This window comes from Pelophylax lessonae (assembly GCF_965119305.1).
Source record: "Pelophylax lessonae genome assembly, chromosome: 8".
Classification (NCBI taxonomy): Eukaryota; Metazoa; Chordata; class Amphibia; order Anura; family Ranidae; genus Pelophylax; species Pelophylax lessonae.
This window is the reverse complement of record NC_138775.1, coordinates 11,700,091-11,718,483: the sequence shown is the minus strand read 5'-3', so window position 1 is coordinate 11,718,483 and position 18,393 is coordinate 11,700,091. Positions and strand designations below refer to the sequence as shown.

Sequence of the window (18,393 nt, the reverse complement as noted above, 5' to 3'; positions counted from 1 at the left end):
CCATGTCCTTAGTCTGCTTGTCTTCAGCAAACTGTTTGCGGGTTTTCTTGTGCATCATCTTTAGAAGAGGCTTCCTTCTGGGATGACAGCCATGCAGACCAATTTGATGCAGTGTGCGGCGTATGGTCTGAGCACTGACAGGCTGACCCCCCACCCCTTAAACCTCTGCAGCAATGCTGGCAGCACTCATACGTCTATTTCCCAAAGACAACCTCTGGATATGACGCTGAGCATGTGCACTCAACTTCTTTGGTGGACCATGGCGAGGCCTGTTCTGAGTGGAACCTGTCCTGGTAAACCGCTGTAAGGTCTTGGCCACCATGCTGCAGCTCAGTTTCAGGGTCTTTGCAATCTTCTTATAACCTAGGCCATCTTTATGTGGAGCAACAATTTTTTTTTCAGATCCTCAGAGAGTTCTTTGCCATGAGGTGCCATGTTGAACTTCCAGTAACCAGTATGAGAGAGTGAGAGCGATAACACCAAATTTACCACACCTGCTCCCCATTCACACCTGAGACCTTGTAACACTAACGAGTCACATGACACCGGGGAGGAAAAATGTCTAATTGGGCCCAATTTGGACATTGTCACTTAGGGGTGTACTGACTTTTGTTGCCAGCAGTTTAGACATTAATGGCTGTGTGTTGAAAGATTTTGAGGGGACAGCAAATTTACACTGTTATACAAGCTGTACACTCACTACTTTACATTGTAGCAAAGTGTCATTTCTTCAGTGTTGTCACATGAAAAGATAGAATAAAATATTTACAGAAATGTGAGGGGTGTACTTACTTTTGTGAGATACTGTATGTAATATATCTATATATTACTAATTTGGGCTAGTTTTTCCTTGGTAAAATGAAATCTAGAAAATAACATTTATCACTAAATTAAGGCCCAGTTTGTACTCACTTTTGTGAGATATTGTAAATCTTTCTATAATGTCAGCCCTGAAGAAGGAAGCTGCAGCCCCCAAAGCGCGTTGGACATGATGCATAAATAATAAAGTGGGCCTTGAAATCAGATTCCAGTTGCTTTGTAATATTTTATTGGCACCTCTAAAGCATTCCATACATTCATAGACAGTATTTACCCACATCTGATGTTACCTTTGACCCAGGTCATAGTCAGCTCAGTGGGATCCTTCGCTGTCAACGGTGATCCTTCAACATTGTTGGTGGATTATGCTAATCTGAAAGTGGGGGGGGGGCATGCTGGGACTTGTGGTTGTCGGGCACGCTGTCTTAGAAGGGATGTCCAATGCAGAACTGACTGTTGCCATTTTGTACCGTCTGTGGTTGATCATTGTTTCCCTCTCCGCCCGCAGCGCTTCGAAGCAGAAGATGCAACGCGTGTCTAATATCTCCATTGCCGTCATGTACTGTATGTATTTCCTGGCCGCCCTCTTTGGATACCTCACCTTCTATGGTACGTTGTGCAGAGTGAGCCCGGAGGGTGGGTGAGGGGAGGGGGGGGGGGGTCATGTCATCCCGGGAGACGTGTCTGGGATCACCGGCCTGCCTATTGTCATTTTAATAGCACCGTTTAGTCATTATCTCCATTTATTTTTATCCGGACGGTTTGTTTCCTCCCGGCGCTGTCCCTGGATTCTGTTTCCTCTCCATCTTTGATCATTTCTCCCGATACAGAGGCAGCAATCCCCATTTATATCTGTCCTACCCAACGCAACCAGCACCTACAGATGGAATATTATTATAGATAATCCACAAAGCTTCTCTATTCCTAACTATAACATACAAGAAACAATGTATATAAAATGTATCCTTCCCAATAATATGTAGCAGTACAGAAAACACAATAACCTCAGGGTGTAATTATAACACATTTATAGAGCTGTTCATCAGCATCATGTACATTCATTCTGTGGGTATGGGGGCTAAATCGAATGTTATTAGGCTATTTTCTCTCCCAAACGAATGTTCCTTATAGAGTATATCACTAGATGGCGCTGACGATCATTGTAAATTGGTATTTATTTCCTATGATTAATGGCCATAAGTATTTTCTGTATAATTCATTCTGTGGGAATGTTATTAGGTTACTTTTTCTCCAGGTTGAATGTTCTTCATTGAGTGAATCAGGAAAATACTGCATTTTGGCCACTTGATGGAGCTGACAATCATAGTAAATAAGTATTTATTTCTTATAACCATCAGCTCCATCTATTGGCCATAATGCAGTATTTTTCATATACTGTATATTCATTCCATGCGTATAGGGGGCACAACCAAATGTAATTAGTAAATTTTCTCTCCAGGTCAAATGTTCTTCATTTAGTAGATCACTAGATGGAGGTGACAATCCTAGTAAATAAGTATTTATTTCTTATGACCATCAGCTCCATCTAATGGCCATAATGCAGTATTTTTCGTATATATTCATTCCATATGTATAGGAGGCACAACCAAATTTTCTCTCCAGGTCAAATGTTCATTTAGTAGATCACTAGATGGAGCTGACAGTCGTAGTAAATAGATATTTATTTCCTGTGACAATCAGCTCCATTGAATGGCCATAATGAAGTATTTTCCATATATGTTTGTTCTGTAAAAATGGGGGGGGGGGGCACAGTTGAATGTTATTAGGCTATTTTCTCTCCAGGTTAAATGTTCTTCATTGAGTGAATCAGGAAAATACTGCATTTTGGCCACTTGATGGAGCTGACAATCATAGTAAATAAGTATTTATTTCCTATGATTAATGGCTATAAGTATTTTCCGTATGAGTTCATTCTGTGGGAATGTTATTAGGTTACTTTTTCTCCAGGTTCAATGTTCATTGAGTGAATCAGGAAAATACTGAACTTTGGCCACTTGATGGAGCTGACAATCATAGTAAATAGGTATTTCTTGTGACAATCAGCTCCATCTACTGGCCATACTGATGTATTTTCCATATATGTTCATTCTGTGCATATGGAGGCCAATCCAATGTTATTAGGCTATTTTCTCACCAGGTCAAATGTTCTTCATTTAGTAGATCACTAGATGGAGGTGACAATCCTAGTAAATAAGTATTTATTTCTTATGACCATCAGCTCCATCTAATGGCCATAATGCAGTATTTTTCGTATATATTCATTCCATATGTATAGGAGGCACAACCAAATTTTCTCTCCAGGTCAAATGTTCATTTAGTAGATCACTAGATGGAGCTGACAATCGTAGTAAATATATATTTATTTCCTGTGACAATCAGCTCCATTGAATGGCCATAATGAAGTATTTTCCATATATGTTTGTTCTGTAAAAATGGGGGGGGGGGGGCACAGTTGAATGTTATTAGGCTATTTTCTCTCCAGGTTAAATGTTCTTCATTGAGTGAATCAGGAAAATACTGCATTTTGGCCACTTGATGGAGCTGACAATCATAGTAGATAAGTATTTATTTCCTATGATTAATGGCTATAAGTATTTTCCGTATGAGTTCATTCTGTGGGAATGCTATTAGGTTACTTTTTCTCCAGGTTCAATGTTCATTGAGTGAATCAGGAAAATACTGCACTTTGGCCACTTGAAGGAGCTGACAATCATAGTAAATAGGTATTTCCTGTGACAATCAGCTCCATCTACTGGCCATACTGATGTATTTTCCATATATGTTCATTCTGTGCATATGGAGGCCAATCCAATGTTATTAGGCTATTTTCTCACCAGGTTGAATGTTCTTCATTGAGTGAATCAGGAAAATACTGCATTTTGGCCACTTGATGGAGCTGACAATCATAGTAAATAAGTATTTATTTCTAATGCAGTATTTTGCATATATATTCATTCCATGTGTAAAGGGGGCACAGCTGAATGTAATTAAAATAGTTTCTCTCCAGGTCAAATGTTCTTTTTATAGTATATCACTAGACAGAGCTGAAAATCGTATTAAATAGATATTTATTTCCTGTGACAATCAGCTCCATTGAATGGCCATAATAAAGTATTTTCCATATATGTTCATTCTGTAAATATGGAGTGCACAGTTGAATGTTATTAGGCTATTTCCTCTCCAGGTTGAATGTTTTTCATTGAGTGAATCAGGAAAATACTGCATTTTGGCCACTTGATGGAGGTGACAATCATAGTAAATAAGTATTTATTTCTTATGACCATCAGCTCCATCTGATGGCCATAATGCAGTATTTTTCGTATATATACATTCCATGCGTATAGGGGGCACAACCGAATGTAATTAAAACATTTTCTCTCCAGGTCAAATGTTCTTCATTTGGTGGATCACTAGATGGAGCTGACAATCGCAGTGAATAGATATTTATTTCCTGTGACATTCAACTCCCCTGAATGGCCATAATGAAGTATTTTCCATATATGTTCATTCTGTAAATATGGAAGGCACAGTTGAATGTTATTAGGCTATTTTCTCTCCAGGTTGAATGTTCTTCATTGAGTGAATCAGGAAAATACTGCATTTTAGCCACTTGATTGAGCTGACAATCATAGTAAATAAGTATTTATTTCTAATGCACTATATTGCATATATATTTATTCCATGCGTATAGGGGGCACAACCGAATGTTATTAAAACATTTTCTCTCCAGGTCAAATGTTCTTCATTTAGTAGATCACTAGATGGAGCTGACAATCGTAGTAAATATATATTTATTTCCTGTGACAATCAGCTCCATTGAATGGCCATAATGAAGTATTTTCCAAATATGTTCATTCTGTAAAAATGGGGGGGGGGGGGCACAGTTGAATGTTATTAGGCTATTTTCTCTCCAGGTTGAATGTTCTTCATTGAGTGAATCAGGAAAATACTGCATTTTGACCACTTGATTGAGCTGACAATCATAGTAAATAAGTATTTATTTCTAATGCACTATATTGCATATATATTCATTCCATGCGTATAGGGGGCACAGCTGAATGTAATTAAAAAAAAATTTTTCTCCAGGTCAAATGTTCTTCATTTAGTAGATCACTAGATGGAGCTGACAATCGTAGTAAATAGGTATTTATTTCCTGTGACAATCAGCTCTATTGAATGGCCATAATTAAGTATTTTCCATATATGTTCATTCTGTAAATATGGGGGGGGGGGGGCAGTATGCAGTTTTTCCATGTATATTAGTTCTGTGCGAATGGGGGCACAATCAAATGATATTAGGATATTTTCTCCCCAGGTTGAATGTTCTTCATAGAGTGAATCAGGAAAATGCCACAATATGGCCACCAAATGGAACTGACAATCATACTAAATAATGTACTTATTAGCTATGATCAGCTCCACTTAGTGGCCATAATGCAGTATTTTCCATGTATATTCATTCTGTGCAAATGGGGGCACATTCAAATGTTATTGGCCTATTTTCTCTCCAGGTCAAATGTTCTTCATAAACTCAATCTGGAAAAAAGCTCATTACAACCACTAGATGGAGCTGACAATCATAGTAAGTAAGCATTTATTTTCTTATGGCCATCAGCTCCACCTAATAGACATAATGCAGTTTTTTATCTGATACACTTCATTCCGTATGAATAAATAACATTCGACCTGTAAAGCAAATAGCCTAGTAACATCCAATTTTTTCCCCCATTGGTACAAATAGTCCTGTGAATTTCTTTTTATAAATACACCCCAAGTGAATATGATCTTTCCATTCAAATAATGCAACACACAGAGAGACATTTCATTACTCTAATAATATTTTGACCCTTTATTTAAAATCCAAGAAATACATTTTCTCACTTCTGATATATATATATATATATATATATACTGTATATATCATATAAATATTATATATATATATACAGAGTGTGTGTATATATGTATATATATATATATATATAATTTATAAATCCTGTATAATATATACAGTGTCTGACAAAAGTAAGTACACCCCTCACATTTTTGTAAATATTTTATTCTATCTTTTCATGTGACAATACTGAAGAAATGACACTTTGCTACAATGTAAAGTAGTGAGTGTACAGCTTGTATAACAGTGTAAATTTGCTGTCCCCTCAAAATAACTCAACACACAGCCATTAATGTCTAAACCACTGGCAACAAAAGTGAGTACACCCCTAAGTGACAATGTCCAAATTGGGCCCAAAGTGTCAATATTTTGTATGGCCACCATTATTTTCCAGTGCTGCCTTAACTCTCTTGGGCATGGAGTTCACCAGAGCTTCACAGGTTGCCACTGGAGTCCTCTTCCACTCCTCCATGATGACATCACAGAGCTGGAGGATGTTAGAGACCTTGCGCTCCTCCACCTTCTGTTTGAGGATGCCCCACAGATGCTCAATAGGGTTTAGGTCTGGAGACATGCTTGGCCAGTCCATCACCTTTACCCTCAGCTTCTTTAGCAAGGTAGTGGTCATCTTGGAGGTGTTTGGGGTCGTTATCATGTTGGAATACTGCCCTGCGGCCCAGTCTCTGAAGGGAGGGGATCATGCTCTGCTTCAGTATGTCACAGTACATGTTGGCATTCATGGTTCCCTCAATGATCTGTAGCTCCCCAGTGCCGGCAGCACTCATGCAGCCCCAGACCATGACACTCCCATCACCATGCTTGACTGTAGTCAAGACACACTTGTCTTTGTACTCCTCACCTGGTTGCTGTCACACACGCCTGACACCATCTGAACCAAATAAGTTTATCTTGGTCTCATCAGACCACAGGAGATGGTTCCAGAAATCCATGTCCTTAGTCTGCTTGTCTTCAGTAAACTGTTTTCAGGCTTCCTTGTGCATCATCTTTAGAAGAGGCTTCCTTCTGGGACGACAGCCATGCAGAACAATTTGATGCAGTGTGCGGCGTATGGTCTGAGCACTGACAGGCTGACCCCCCACCCCTTCAACCTCTGCAGCAATGCTGGCAGCACTCATACATCTATTTCCCAAAGACAACCTCTGGATATGACGCTGAGCACGTGCACTCAACTTCTTTGGTTGAACATGGACGAGGCCTGTTCTGAGTGGAACCTGTCCTGTTAAACCGCTTTATGGTCTTGGCCACCATGCTGCAGCTCAGTTTCAGGGTCTTGGCAATCTTCTTATAGCCTAGGCTATCTTTATGTAGAGCAACAATTCTTTTTTTCAGATCCTCAGAGAGTTCTTTGCCATGAGGTGCCATGTTGAACTTCCAGTGACCAGTATGAGAGAGTGAGAGCGATAACACCAAATTTAACACACCTGCTCCCCATTCACACCTGAGACCTTGTAACACTAATGAGTCACATGACACCGGGGGAGGGAAAATGGCTAATTGGACCCAATTTGGACGTTTTCACTTAGGGGTGTACTCACTTTTATGAGATACTGCATATATATAACTGTTGGTGCTATATAAATCCTGTATAATATCTATATACTGTATGAAGATAAATGATAGACAAACCAGAGTGTAGAATATCTCAGGGATTCCCAAACTACGGCCCTCTAGTTGATCAGGAACTACAATTCCCATCAGGCCTAGTCATGTATGTGAATGTCAGCGTTTTACAATGCCTTATGGGATGTGTAGTTCTGCAAAAGCTGCAGGGCCGCAGTTTGAGGATCCCTGGAATATCTTATTTTTATCATTAATGAATAGGACAGGTTATGGTTATATTCTTACAAATAAATGTCCTCCTTTCACCCTAAGTCCGGGCTGTTTCGTCTGGCAGGGGGGTGTCACGGGTCGCCCATCTCATGTGTTGTCCTTTCTCTTCCAGGTCATGTGGAGTCGGAGCTCCTCCACACGTACAGTGAGGTGGACACCTTCGATACCCTGATCCTGTGTGTGCGGGTGGCTGTGCTCATTGCCGTCACTCTCACTGTACCCATCGTCCTATTCCCGGTAAGTTGGCTGCTGAGGGGAACATAGGAGCTGACAGTCTACTGTACATAAAAATATGTATGTATACCTGCCAAAATATACAACATGCTCTTCATTTACACTGAAGATAGAGGAGTACACCCCTCACATTTCTGTAAATATTTTATTCTATCTTTTCATGTGACAACACTGAAGAAATGACACTTTGCTACAATGTAAAGTAGTGAGTGTACAGCTTGTATAACAGTGTAAATTTGCTGTCCCCTCAAAATAACTCAACACACAGCTATTAATGTCTAAACCGCTGACAACAAAAGTGAGTACACCCCTAAACGACAGTGTCTACATTGGGCCCAAATTGTCAATATTTTGTGTGGTCACCATTATTTTCCAGCACTGCCTTAACCCTCTTGGGCATGGAGTTCACCAGAGCTTCACAGGTTGTCACTGGAATCCTCTTCCCCTCCTCCATGATGACATCACAGAGCTGGTGGATGTTAGAGACCTTGCGCTCCTCCACCTTCTGTTTGAGGATGCCCCACATATGCTCAATAGGGTTTAGGTCTGGAGACATGCTTGGCCAGTCCATCACCTTTACCCTCAGCTTCTTTAGCAAGGCAGTGGTCATCTTGGAGGTGTTTGGGGTCGTTATCATGTTGGAATACTGCCCTGCGGCCCAGTCTCTGAAGGGAGGGGATCATGCTCTGCTTCAGTATGTCACAGTACATGTTGGCATTCATGGGTCCCTCAATGAACTGTAGCTCCCCAGTGCCGGCAGCACTCATGCAGCCCCAGACCATGACACTCCCACCACCATGCCTGACTGTAGGAAGACACACTTTTCTTTGTACTCCTCACCTGGTTGCCGCCACACACGCTTGACACCATCTGAACCAAATAAGTTTATCTTGGTCTCATCAGAGCACAGGAGATGGTTCAAGTAATCCATGTCCTTAGTCTGCCTGTCTTCAGCAAACTGTTTCTGGGCATCATCTTTAGAAGAGGCTTCCTTCTGGGACGACAGCCATGCAGAACAATTAGATGCAGTGTGCGGCGTATGGTCTGAGCACTAACAGGCTGACCCCCCACCCCTTCAACCTCTGCAGCAATGCTGGCAGCACTCATACGTCTATTTCCCAAAGACAACTTCTGGATATGACGCTGAGCACGTGCACTCAACTTCTTTGGTCGACCATGGCGAGGCCTGTTCTAAGTGGAACCTGTCCTGTTAAACCGCTGTATGGTCTTGGCCACCGTGCTGCAGCTCAGTTTCAGGGTCATGGCAATCTTTTTATAGCCTAGGCCATCTTTATGTAGAGCAACAATTCTTTTTTTCAGATTCTCAGAGAGTTTTTTGCCATGAGGTGCCATGTTGAACTTCCAGTGACCAGTATGAGAGAGTGAGAGCGATAACACCAAATTTAACACACCTGCTCCCCATTCACACATGAGACCTTGTAACACTAATGAGTTACATGACACAGGGGAGGCAATATGGGTAATTGGGCCCAATTTGGTCTTTTTCACTTAGGGGTGTACTCACTTTTGTTGCCAGCGGTTTAGACATTAATGGCTGTGGGTTGAGTTATTTTGAGGGGACAGCAAATTTACACTGTTATACAAGCTGTACACTCACTACTTTACATTGTAGCAAAGTGTCATTTCTTCAGTGTCGTTACATGTAAAGATAGAATAAAATATTTACAAAAATGTGAGGGGTGTACTCACTTTTGTGAGATACTGTGTGTGTATATATATATATATACATATCTATATATATATATATATATATATATATATACATATATATAGATATATATATATCTATATATATATATATATAGATATATATATCTATATAGATATATATATCTATATCTATATAGATATAGATATATAGATATATATATATCTATATCTATATATATATATATAGATATATATATATATCTATATATATGTATATATATATATAGATAGATATGTATATATATGGTATTTATGTGCATCATATACATACAGTATATAAAAGTATATTGTATATACAATTTTTTAATGTCTATTTAGTATATATTTTTTATTACTATTTTTCATGTATCAATGACTATATTTAACAATAATAATAATAATAAAATATTTTATATATATATATATATATATATTATATATTACATTTTGGTTTATATTTACAGTAATATATATATATATATATATATATATATATATATAATTTATGTGCATCATATGCATACAGTATATAATACTATATTGTATATACAATTTCATAATGTCTATTTATTATATATTTATTATTACTATTTTATATGTATTAATGACTATATTTAACAATTGTAAGCTCTAGCGAGCAGGGCCCTCTGATTTCTCCTGTATTGAATTGTATTGTAACTGTATTGTCTTCCCCCACACTGTAAAGCACGGCGCAAACTGTCGGCGCTATATAAATCCTGTATAATAATAATAGTACATTTTGGTCTATTTTGGTTTATATTTACAGTAATATATATATATACATATAGATATATATAAAATAGAATTTTATAGACTCATAGATAGTTGCTGTAGAGGCATTATGCGAGGGGCACACTAATTGCGCTCCTGGTTGCCCGCTCGCGCTCCTCATTAGATGCAGCCACGTGACTTCTCTCTGTTCTCTGTAAGGTGCGACGTGCCATCCAGCACATGCTCTTCCAGAACAAGGAGTTCAGCTGGATCCGCCATGTCATCATCGCCGTGGTGCTGCTGACCTTAATTAACCTCTTGGTTATTTTTGCCCCCACCATCCTGGGAATATTCGGCATTATTGGTGAGTTAATAATAATAACTTTCCCTCTAGTTTGTAATGAGAGTCTCGATATCCGGCTCGGCGCTCCCAGAATCCACCAGCATTGACTCTTTGCGCTAACGTTGGAATACTCTGGTAATGGAGAGCGTCACCATTTCCCGCTATTTGTGTCTCCCCAGGTGCCACCTCCGCTCCGTGTCTGATCTTCATCTTCCCCGCCATCTTCTATATCCGTATCATGCCCAAAGACAGGGAGCCCACCAAGTCCCCACCGAAGATACTGGTAAGAGGCCGAAATAAACCGAACAGTCTGGTTGAGTGGGCGTTCTTATGCGGGCTGTATTTGCATAGGTAACGCCCACGTGTGATGCTGAGCCTGCATGATTGACAGAACTGAAATCCAATGAATAAAAGGGGTGGGGCCAGGGACAGTCATATAGTTGCACCACCTTGCTAATTCCCTCTAGCGTTCTTTAGAATTGTTACATTGAATCACTTGTAAGAAAAACGTATGTATTGCCTTTGCTCCTCAGCTCCATCTAGTGGTATTAATGCGGCATTGTACTACTACCTATAATAAAAGAATATTCAATTTTGCCCAATTTGCACAGGACAAATGTACATGCTGATTCGCTGGATGAATGGCTATCCCAGTTTTTTTTTTTTTTATATATAAATAAACCCCTGGACTAATTTGGAGCTGGAGCATGTGGAGGGGGAGGGGTTGTTTGCAAACAAACCTCAGGTGATCACCATGTAATGGTGAGCACATGATCAGAAGCTGCACTGATTGGTTCCTGATTGTTTATGAAGACCAGGAGCTATCAGTGATAGCATGTTCTGACAGCTAGGAGCACGCACAGGTGCGCTCAGCTGACTCCTTCTTGTACTCTTTCATATATGCGGCAGCACAGAATAAGACCCACCTTTGTGTACGTTCAGCTGGAAGAGGTTAAAAACCACCAAAAGCCACCTTCGTTTCCATCTAGTGGCCATAATGCAGTATTTTCCATGTATATTCATTCTGTGCAAATTGAGACACAATCAAATGGTATTACGCTATTTTCTCTCAAGGTTGAATGTTCTTCATAGAGTAAATTGGAAAAATACCACAATATGGCCTCCAGATGGAGCTGACAATCAATCATACTAAATAAGTATTCATTATCATTACCTATAATCATCAGCTCCACCTAGTGGCCATAATGCAGTATTTTCTATGTATATTTGTTCTGTGTGAATGGGGGCAAAATTGAATGTTATTGGGTAATATTCTCTCTAGGTTGAATGTTTTTTATAGAGTGAATAATCATACTAAATAAATATTCATTACCTATAGTCATCAGCTCTACCTAGTGGCCATAATGCAGTATTTTCTATGTATATTTGTTCTGTGCGAATGGAGGCAAAATTGTTATTAGGCAATATTCTCTCCAGGTTGAATGTTCTTCATTTAATAAATCGATAGATGGAGCTGACCACCAAAGTAAATAGGTATTTATTTCCTATGATCATCAGCTCCATCTAATGGCCATAATAAAGTATTTCCCCTATACATTCACTCTGCGCACATGGGTGCACAATCGAATGTTCTTTTCTCTCCGGGTTGAATGTTCTTCATTTAATAAATCGATAGATGGAGCTGACCACCATAGTAAATAGGTATTTATTTCCTATGATCATCAGCTCCATCTAATGGCCATAATAAAGTATTTCCCCTATACATTCATTCTGCGCACATGGGTGCACAATCGAATGTTCTTTTCTCTCCAGGTTGAATGTTCTTCATAGAGTCAATCAGGAAAATACCTCATTATGGACATCAGATGGAGCTGCAATCATAGTGAATAAAGAATTATTACATCTGACCATCAGCTCCATCTAGTGGCCATAATGCAGTATTTTCCATATATATTTGTTCTGTGCTAATGTGGGCACAATCAAATGTTGTTAGGCTGTTTTCTCTCCAGGTCGAATGTTTTTCATAGACTGAATCAGGTAAAACGCTCAATACAACCACTAGATGGAGCTGACATTTATTTCATTTATTTCCTCTGGTCATCAGCTCCACCTATTGGCAATAATGCAGTATTTTTTATGCATATTTATTCTGTGCATATGGGGGCAAAATTGAATGGTATTTCCAGGTTGAATGTTCTTTAAAGAGTTATTCATTAGATGGCACTGATGATCATAGTAAATAGGTATTTATTTCCTATGATCATCAGCACACCTCGGGCCATAATGCAGTATTTTCCATGTATATTTGTTCTGTGCAAATGTTGGCACAATCAAATGTTATTAGGCTAATTTCCCTGGAGGTCGAACGTTCTTCATATTCTTAATCAGGAAAATAGCTCATTACAACCACTAGATGGAGCTGACAATCCTAGTAAGTAAGAATTCATTTCCTCTAGTCATCAGCTCCACCTATTGGCAATAATGCAGTATTTTCTATGCATATTCATTCTGTGCATATGGGGGCAAAATTGAATGTTATTAGGGTATTTTCTCTCCAGGTTGAATGTTCTTCATAGAGTGAATCAGGAAAATACCACATTATGGACATCAGATGGAGCTGCAATCATACTAAATAAGTATTTATTTCCTATGATCATCAGCTCCACCTATTGGCAATAATGTGGTATTTTCCATGTATATTTGTTCTGTGCAAATGTTGGCGCAATCGAATGTTATTTGGCTAATTTTTCTCCAGGTCAAATGTTCTTCATATACTGAATAAGGAAAATAGCTCATTACAACCACTAGATAGAGCTGACAATCATAGTAAGTAAGCATTTATTTCCTCTGGTCATCAGCTCCACCTATTGGCAATAATGCAGTATTTTCTATGCATATTTATTTTGTGCATATGGGGGCAAAATGTAATGTTATTAGACTAATTTCCCTCCAGGTCAAACGTTCTTCATTTATTGAATCAGTATGAGTGGGCGTTCCTAAGCAGGCTGCATTTGCATAGGTAACGCCCACATGTGATGCTGATCCTCCATAATTGACAGAACTGAAATCCAATTTAAAAAGGGGCGGGGCCGGGGACAGTCATAGTTGCACCAACTTGCTAATTCCCTCTAGCGTTCTTTAGAATTGTTACATTGTATCTCTTGCAAGAAAGACTTATGTATTTCATTTGCTCCTCAGCGCCACCTAATGGACATAATGCAGTATTTTTCTGATTCACTTAATTGCGTATGAATAAATAACATTCGACCTGGAGAGAAAATAGCCCAGTAACATCCAATGTCTTTATTCCCATTGGCACAAAATAGTTTTGTGAATATATTTTTTTTATATATACACCCCAAGTGTATATGATCTTTCCATTCAAATAATGCAACACACAGAGAGACATTCCATTACTCTAATAACATTTTGATCCTCTATTTAAAATCCAAGAAATAAATTTTCTCACTTCTGATATATATATAACTGTTGGTGCTTTATAAATCCTGTATAATATATACAGTATCTGACAAAAGTAAGTACACCCCTCACATTATTGTAAATATTTTATTCTATCTTTTCATGTGACAACACTGAAGAAATGACACTTTGCTACAATGTAAAGTAGTGAGTGTACAGCTTGTATAACAGTGTAAATTTACTGTCCCCTCAAAATAACTCAACACACAGCCAACACTCTAATAACATTTTAGAACTTTCTCCATCGACTTCCCCCAAAATTGCGGAATTTCACCACAATTTTGGGGACCTTTTGTGTCTCTTTGTCCTGTAACTTTATTTTCTGTATCCTTTGATTTCCAGGCTGCCTGCTTTGCCGGGTTGGGCGTTCTCTTCATGATCATGAGCCTCAGTTTCATCATCATCGATTGGACGACCGGGAGCAGTAAAAGCAGTGGCAGCCACTAATCCCACCGGAAACCTTCTACCGCAACCCCCCCACCCCCGTCTCCCCTCATCACCCCAGGACTTAACAATGCAAACTGACAATGCTGCTGGCTCTTCAGTGAAAGTCAGGATGAGGACCTGTCACTTGTTTCTATTTATCTTCAGTGGGAGGGAGGGGGGGGGGCGTCAATATTGGGGGACTTTGTCACCCACTGTTAAGGTGGGCGAAGGTTCTCATCTAGCTGCTAGTTAGAATGGTACATATCACCACAGCCCGGCCCTGGGAGGGGCATACTCCACGGATGTCTGGTCCCTCTCATTGGTCTATTAGCCCGTAGGAGACGAGGGGCTGTACATAGTTCGGGTGGTTGGGTTATACATCAGTGTCTACTTGTAAATAGAGGGGGGGGGGGGGGGTGCAGTTAGGATTTTTCATACTGTTAGCTAAATGTTGCACATAAGCTATTCGTAAATGGAAGAACTGGACTCCGTTTTCTAATTGGACCCTTTAAGATGTCTCCTACAACAATATGGTCCTTCAACTTTGGTGGGGAGGTTTTGTCTGATGGAATCTTCCAACTTACCCTCCTTTTGAGACAACTCAAGTTTTTGAAAGGAAAAAAAAATAACAAAGTATGTTGAAACAACATCAATCAACCAAATATTTGATACATCGCCAAGAATATTCCAAGAACCATTATTCCCCGAGAAGATCTGTCAACAAGGGGGAACCCCACACCTAAAAGCCATTTGTTTTCCCATGACTTACAGCGACCATTCCCACCATCACAGGTCTAGGTGATGTCATTGTGAAAGTTGCCCCTGGCACGCGGGAGCCCATTGCAGAGGGCAAACGCCCCAGAGTGACCAACCATAATTGATTGTGGAGAACACTGAGGGCTTCTTCTAGAAGAGAAACAAAGAGGAGGAGGGAACCCCGGGAAGAAGGATGGATAAACAGGCAAAGCTTCAGTGAAAGGCCTGAAAAAGCTGCAGCTTGGAGGACAAAGGCTGGCACATACTGAATCAAGTCACGTCTGCGATTGGTGACGGCCTCCGGGGGAAGGGGGGCCCTGTGTGCTGGGACTGCCTGTGACACGCACCTCTCAGCTGAAATTAAGAAAAACAATCAGGAACTTTGCATTCTGTGAAAGTTTTCTGTAACCGTGCAACTGGTGGAGAATCTGGGCGGTGTGACATCATGGAGCCAAGTACTGGGGTGGGGATCACGAGTAGCCAATACTCAGTAACCCCTTAGTTGCTGGAAGAGACAGAAAGTTGGAGGGGGGGGGGGTTGTTTTTCCAAAAGGGTTTTTAATCTATGTAGGTACAATATGGAGAGCTGAACTGGCCAATTACAAGAGCTTCCTCTATAACACACTGGAAATGAGTCATGTGATGTAGACAATCATCGATATATCTAATCTTCTAATAAATTGTAACTTTTTAACTGTGGCTTTTTTTCCGATGACACCATTACCATTCGGTGTCAGAAAGGAAAACTGACTACCTGTGTTGTTTTTATAGAGTGTTTTAGCTACGTTTTTTGACCACCAATGGTCTATAGATGGATTTCTGAAGCTCGTACACATCAGAATGAACTATAAATAGAGATTATAAGCATTTTATTCTGTATTTTTTTAGTCTTCAGGTGTTCTCAGATCTACATGAGATAAATGATTCCTAAATTGTTTAAGACTATAAGCACATGGAGTGCTTGGACCCCTCTGTCCCCCATCACATTCTTGGCAGCAGGGAGTGGGGGATGCAGGTCCATCTGCATTGAGGACAATATCCAGTTGTGTTCCTCCTGGGCTTCTAGGCGTCCTGGGAAAACTTTTATGGTTTAAAGTTGGGGTATGCTTCGATGGGCATTAAATGGGGTTAAATGTGGGTGCGATTAGGACCTGCCTGACCTTCTAAGCGTGTAGCTATTGAGTGTAGCCTCTGGACAGAGGTAAGTCAGACATGCAGGCATGATCTGATTACTGAATGATCGTTCAACCAACGTATTGGCCGAATGTATCTGGAAAAGGCTGGAAAAGGGAGGGGGCTTTATTAGATACCCCAACATCAGTTTATCTTGGGGATTGTAGACAATACCAATTGTCTAGCAACATCTGACCCATTGATTCTTTCCTTCTGTGGGGTAGTTGGGATGGCTGGGGAGGTCGGGAAAAACCTACAGACTTATGTTTGGTGGCCGATCTGGCCAGGTCAAAGATCACCTCACACCTTACTGCCACAAGTAGGTCATCTACTGACCTGCTCCCTAGAAAACAGGCAGGTGGCTGTCTCATCTCTAGGATGCAGGTCAGTAGATGACCTTCTTGTGGCTTTTCCATCTTTTGATTCCGAGGGGTAAGCAGCCAGAGGTTGGACCTATTTCCCATTCCCCTGGAAAACCCTTCTGAAGGAAAAAAATCAATCGGTTGCATATTCCTACACAATATTGCCTAGAAACATGCAATCCATTGATTCTTTCCTTCAGAAGGGCCATTTAAGGCATGGTTGGAGAGGTTGGGGAGCATCCACAGACTTATGTTTGGTGGCCAGTCTGGCCAGGTCAGAGATCACCTTACTGCCAGAAGAAGGTCATCTACTGATCTGCACCCTAGATAAGAGGCAGGTGGCTCTCTTCTCTAGGATGCAGGTCAGTAGATGACCTTCTTGTGGCTGTAAGGTGATCTTTGACCTGGCCAGATTGGGCACCTATGTCTGTATTTGCTCCATGATCTCTCCAACCATCCATTAAGCAGCCCTTCTGAAGGAAAGAATCAATGGGTTGCATGTTCTTAAGCAATACCAATTGGCTAGGAACATGCAACCCATTGATTCTTCCCTTCAGAAGGCCTAGCAGGTGAATGGGACATAGCCCCACTCTCTGGCTGCTTACCACTCTGAATCAAAAGATGGAACCACCACAAGGAGGTCATCTACTGACCTGCATTCTAGAGTAGGGACCGCCACCTGTCCCTTTCTCCAGGATGCAGGTCAGTAGATGACTTTCTTGTGGCAGTAAGGTGATTTTGGACCGGGCCAGAGTGGCCACCAAACGTAAGTCTGTAGCTGCCCTCCCCCCCACCTCTCCAGCCATCCCTTACACCTTACTGCCACAAGAAGGTCATCTACTGACCTGCACCGTAGATAAGAGGCAGGATGCAGGTCAATAGATGACCTTCTTGTTGTAGTAAGGTGGTCTTTGACCTGGCCAGATTGGGCAATTAAGTCTGTATTTGCTCCATGATCTCTCCAACCATCCATTAAACAGCCCTTCTGAAGCTGGCATGGTTGGAGAGGTTGGGGAGCATCCACGGACTTATATTTGGTGGCCAATCTGGCCAGGTCAGAGATCACCTTACTGCCACAAGAAGGTCATCTACTGGCCTGCACCCTAGATAAGAGGCAGGTGGCTCTCTTCTCTAGGATGCAGGTCAGTAGATGACGTTCTTGTGGCAGTAAGGTGATCTTTGACCTGGCCAGATTGGGCACCGAAGTCTGCATTTGCTCCATGATCTCTCCAACCATCCATTAAGCAGCCCTTCTGAAGGAAAGAATCAATGGGTTGCATGTTCTTAAGCAATACCAATTGGTTAGGAACATGCAACCCATTGATTCTTCCCTTCAGAAGGCCTAGCAGGTGAATGGGACATAGCCCCACCCTCTGGCTGCTTACTCTGAATCAAAAACTGGAACCACCACAAGGAGGTCATCTACTGACCTGCATTCTAGAGAAGGGACCGCCACCTGTCCCTTTTTTCAGGATGCAGGTCAGTAGATGACCTTCTTGTGGCAGTAAGGTGATTTTGGACCTGGCCAGAGTGGCCACCAAACGTAAGTCTGTAGCTGCCCCCCCACCTCTCCAGCCATCCCTTACACCTTACTGCCACAAGAAGGTCATCTACTGATCTGCACCCTAGAT

General features: G+C 40.8%; 1 protein-coding gene across 2 annotated transcripts in view; it reads left to right on the top strand.

Moving 5' to 3' along the window:
* The window catches only part of SLC38A3 (solute carrier family 38 member 3), a 118,204-nt gene extending 102,109 nt beyond the window's left edge, over window positions 1–16,095 (top strand). For both annotated transcript variants that reach the window (XM_082265189.1, XM_082265188.1), the window contains exons 12-16: window positions 1,328–1,428; window positions 7,698–7,822; window positions 10,481–10,625; window positions 10,784–10,887; window positions 14,388–16,095. In XM_082265189.1, coding sequence (XP_082121315.1) covers window positions 1,328–1,428; window positions 7,698–7,822; window positions 10,481–10,625; window positions 10,784–10,887; window positions 14,388–14,492 — 580 coding nt within the window. In that variant the 3' untranslated portion in view covers window positions 14,493–16,095. The remainder of the gene's footprint in view (window positions 1–1,327; window positions 1,429–7,697; window positions 7,823–10,480; window positions 10,626–10,783; window positions 10,888–14,387) is intronic.
* Window positions 16,096–18,393: the final 2,298 nt, after the last annotated feature.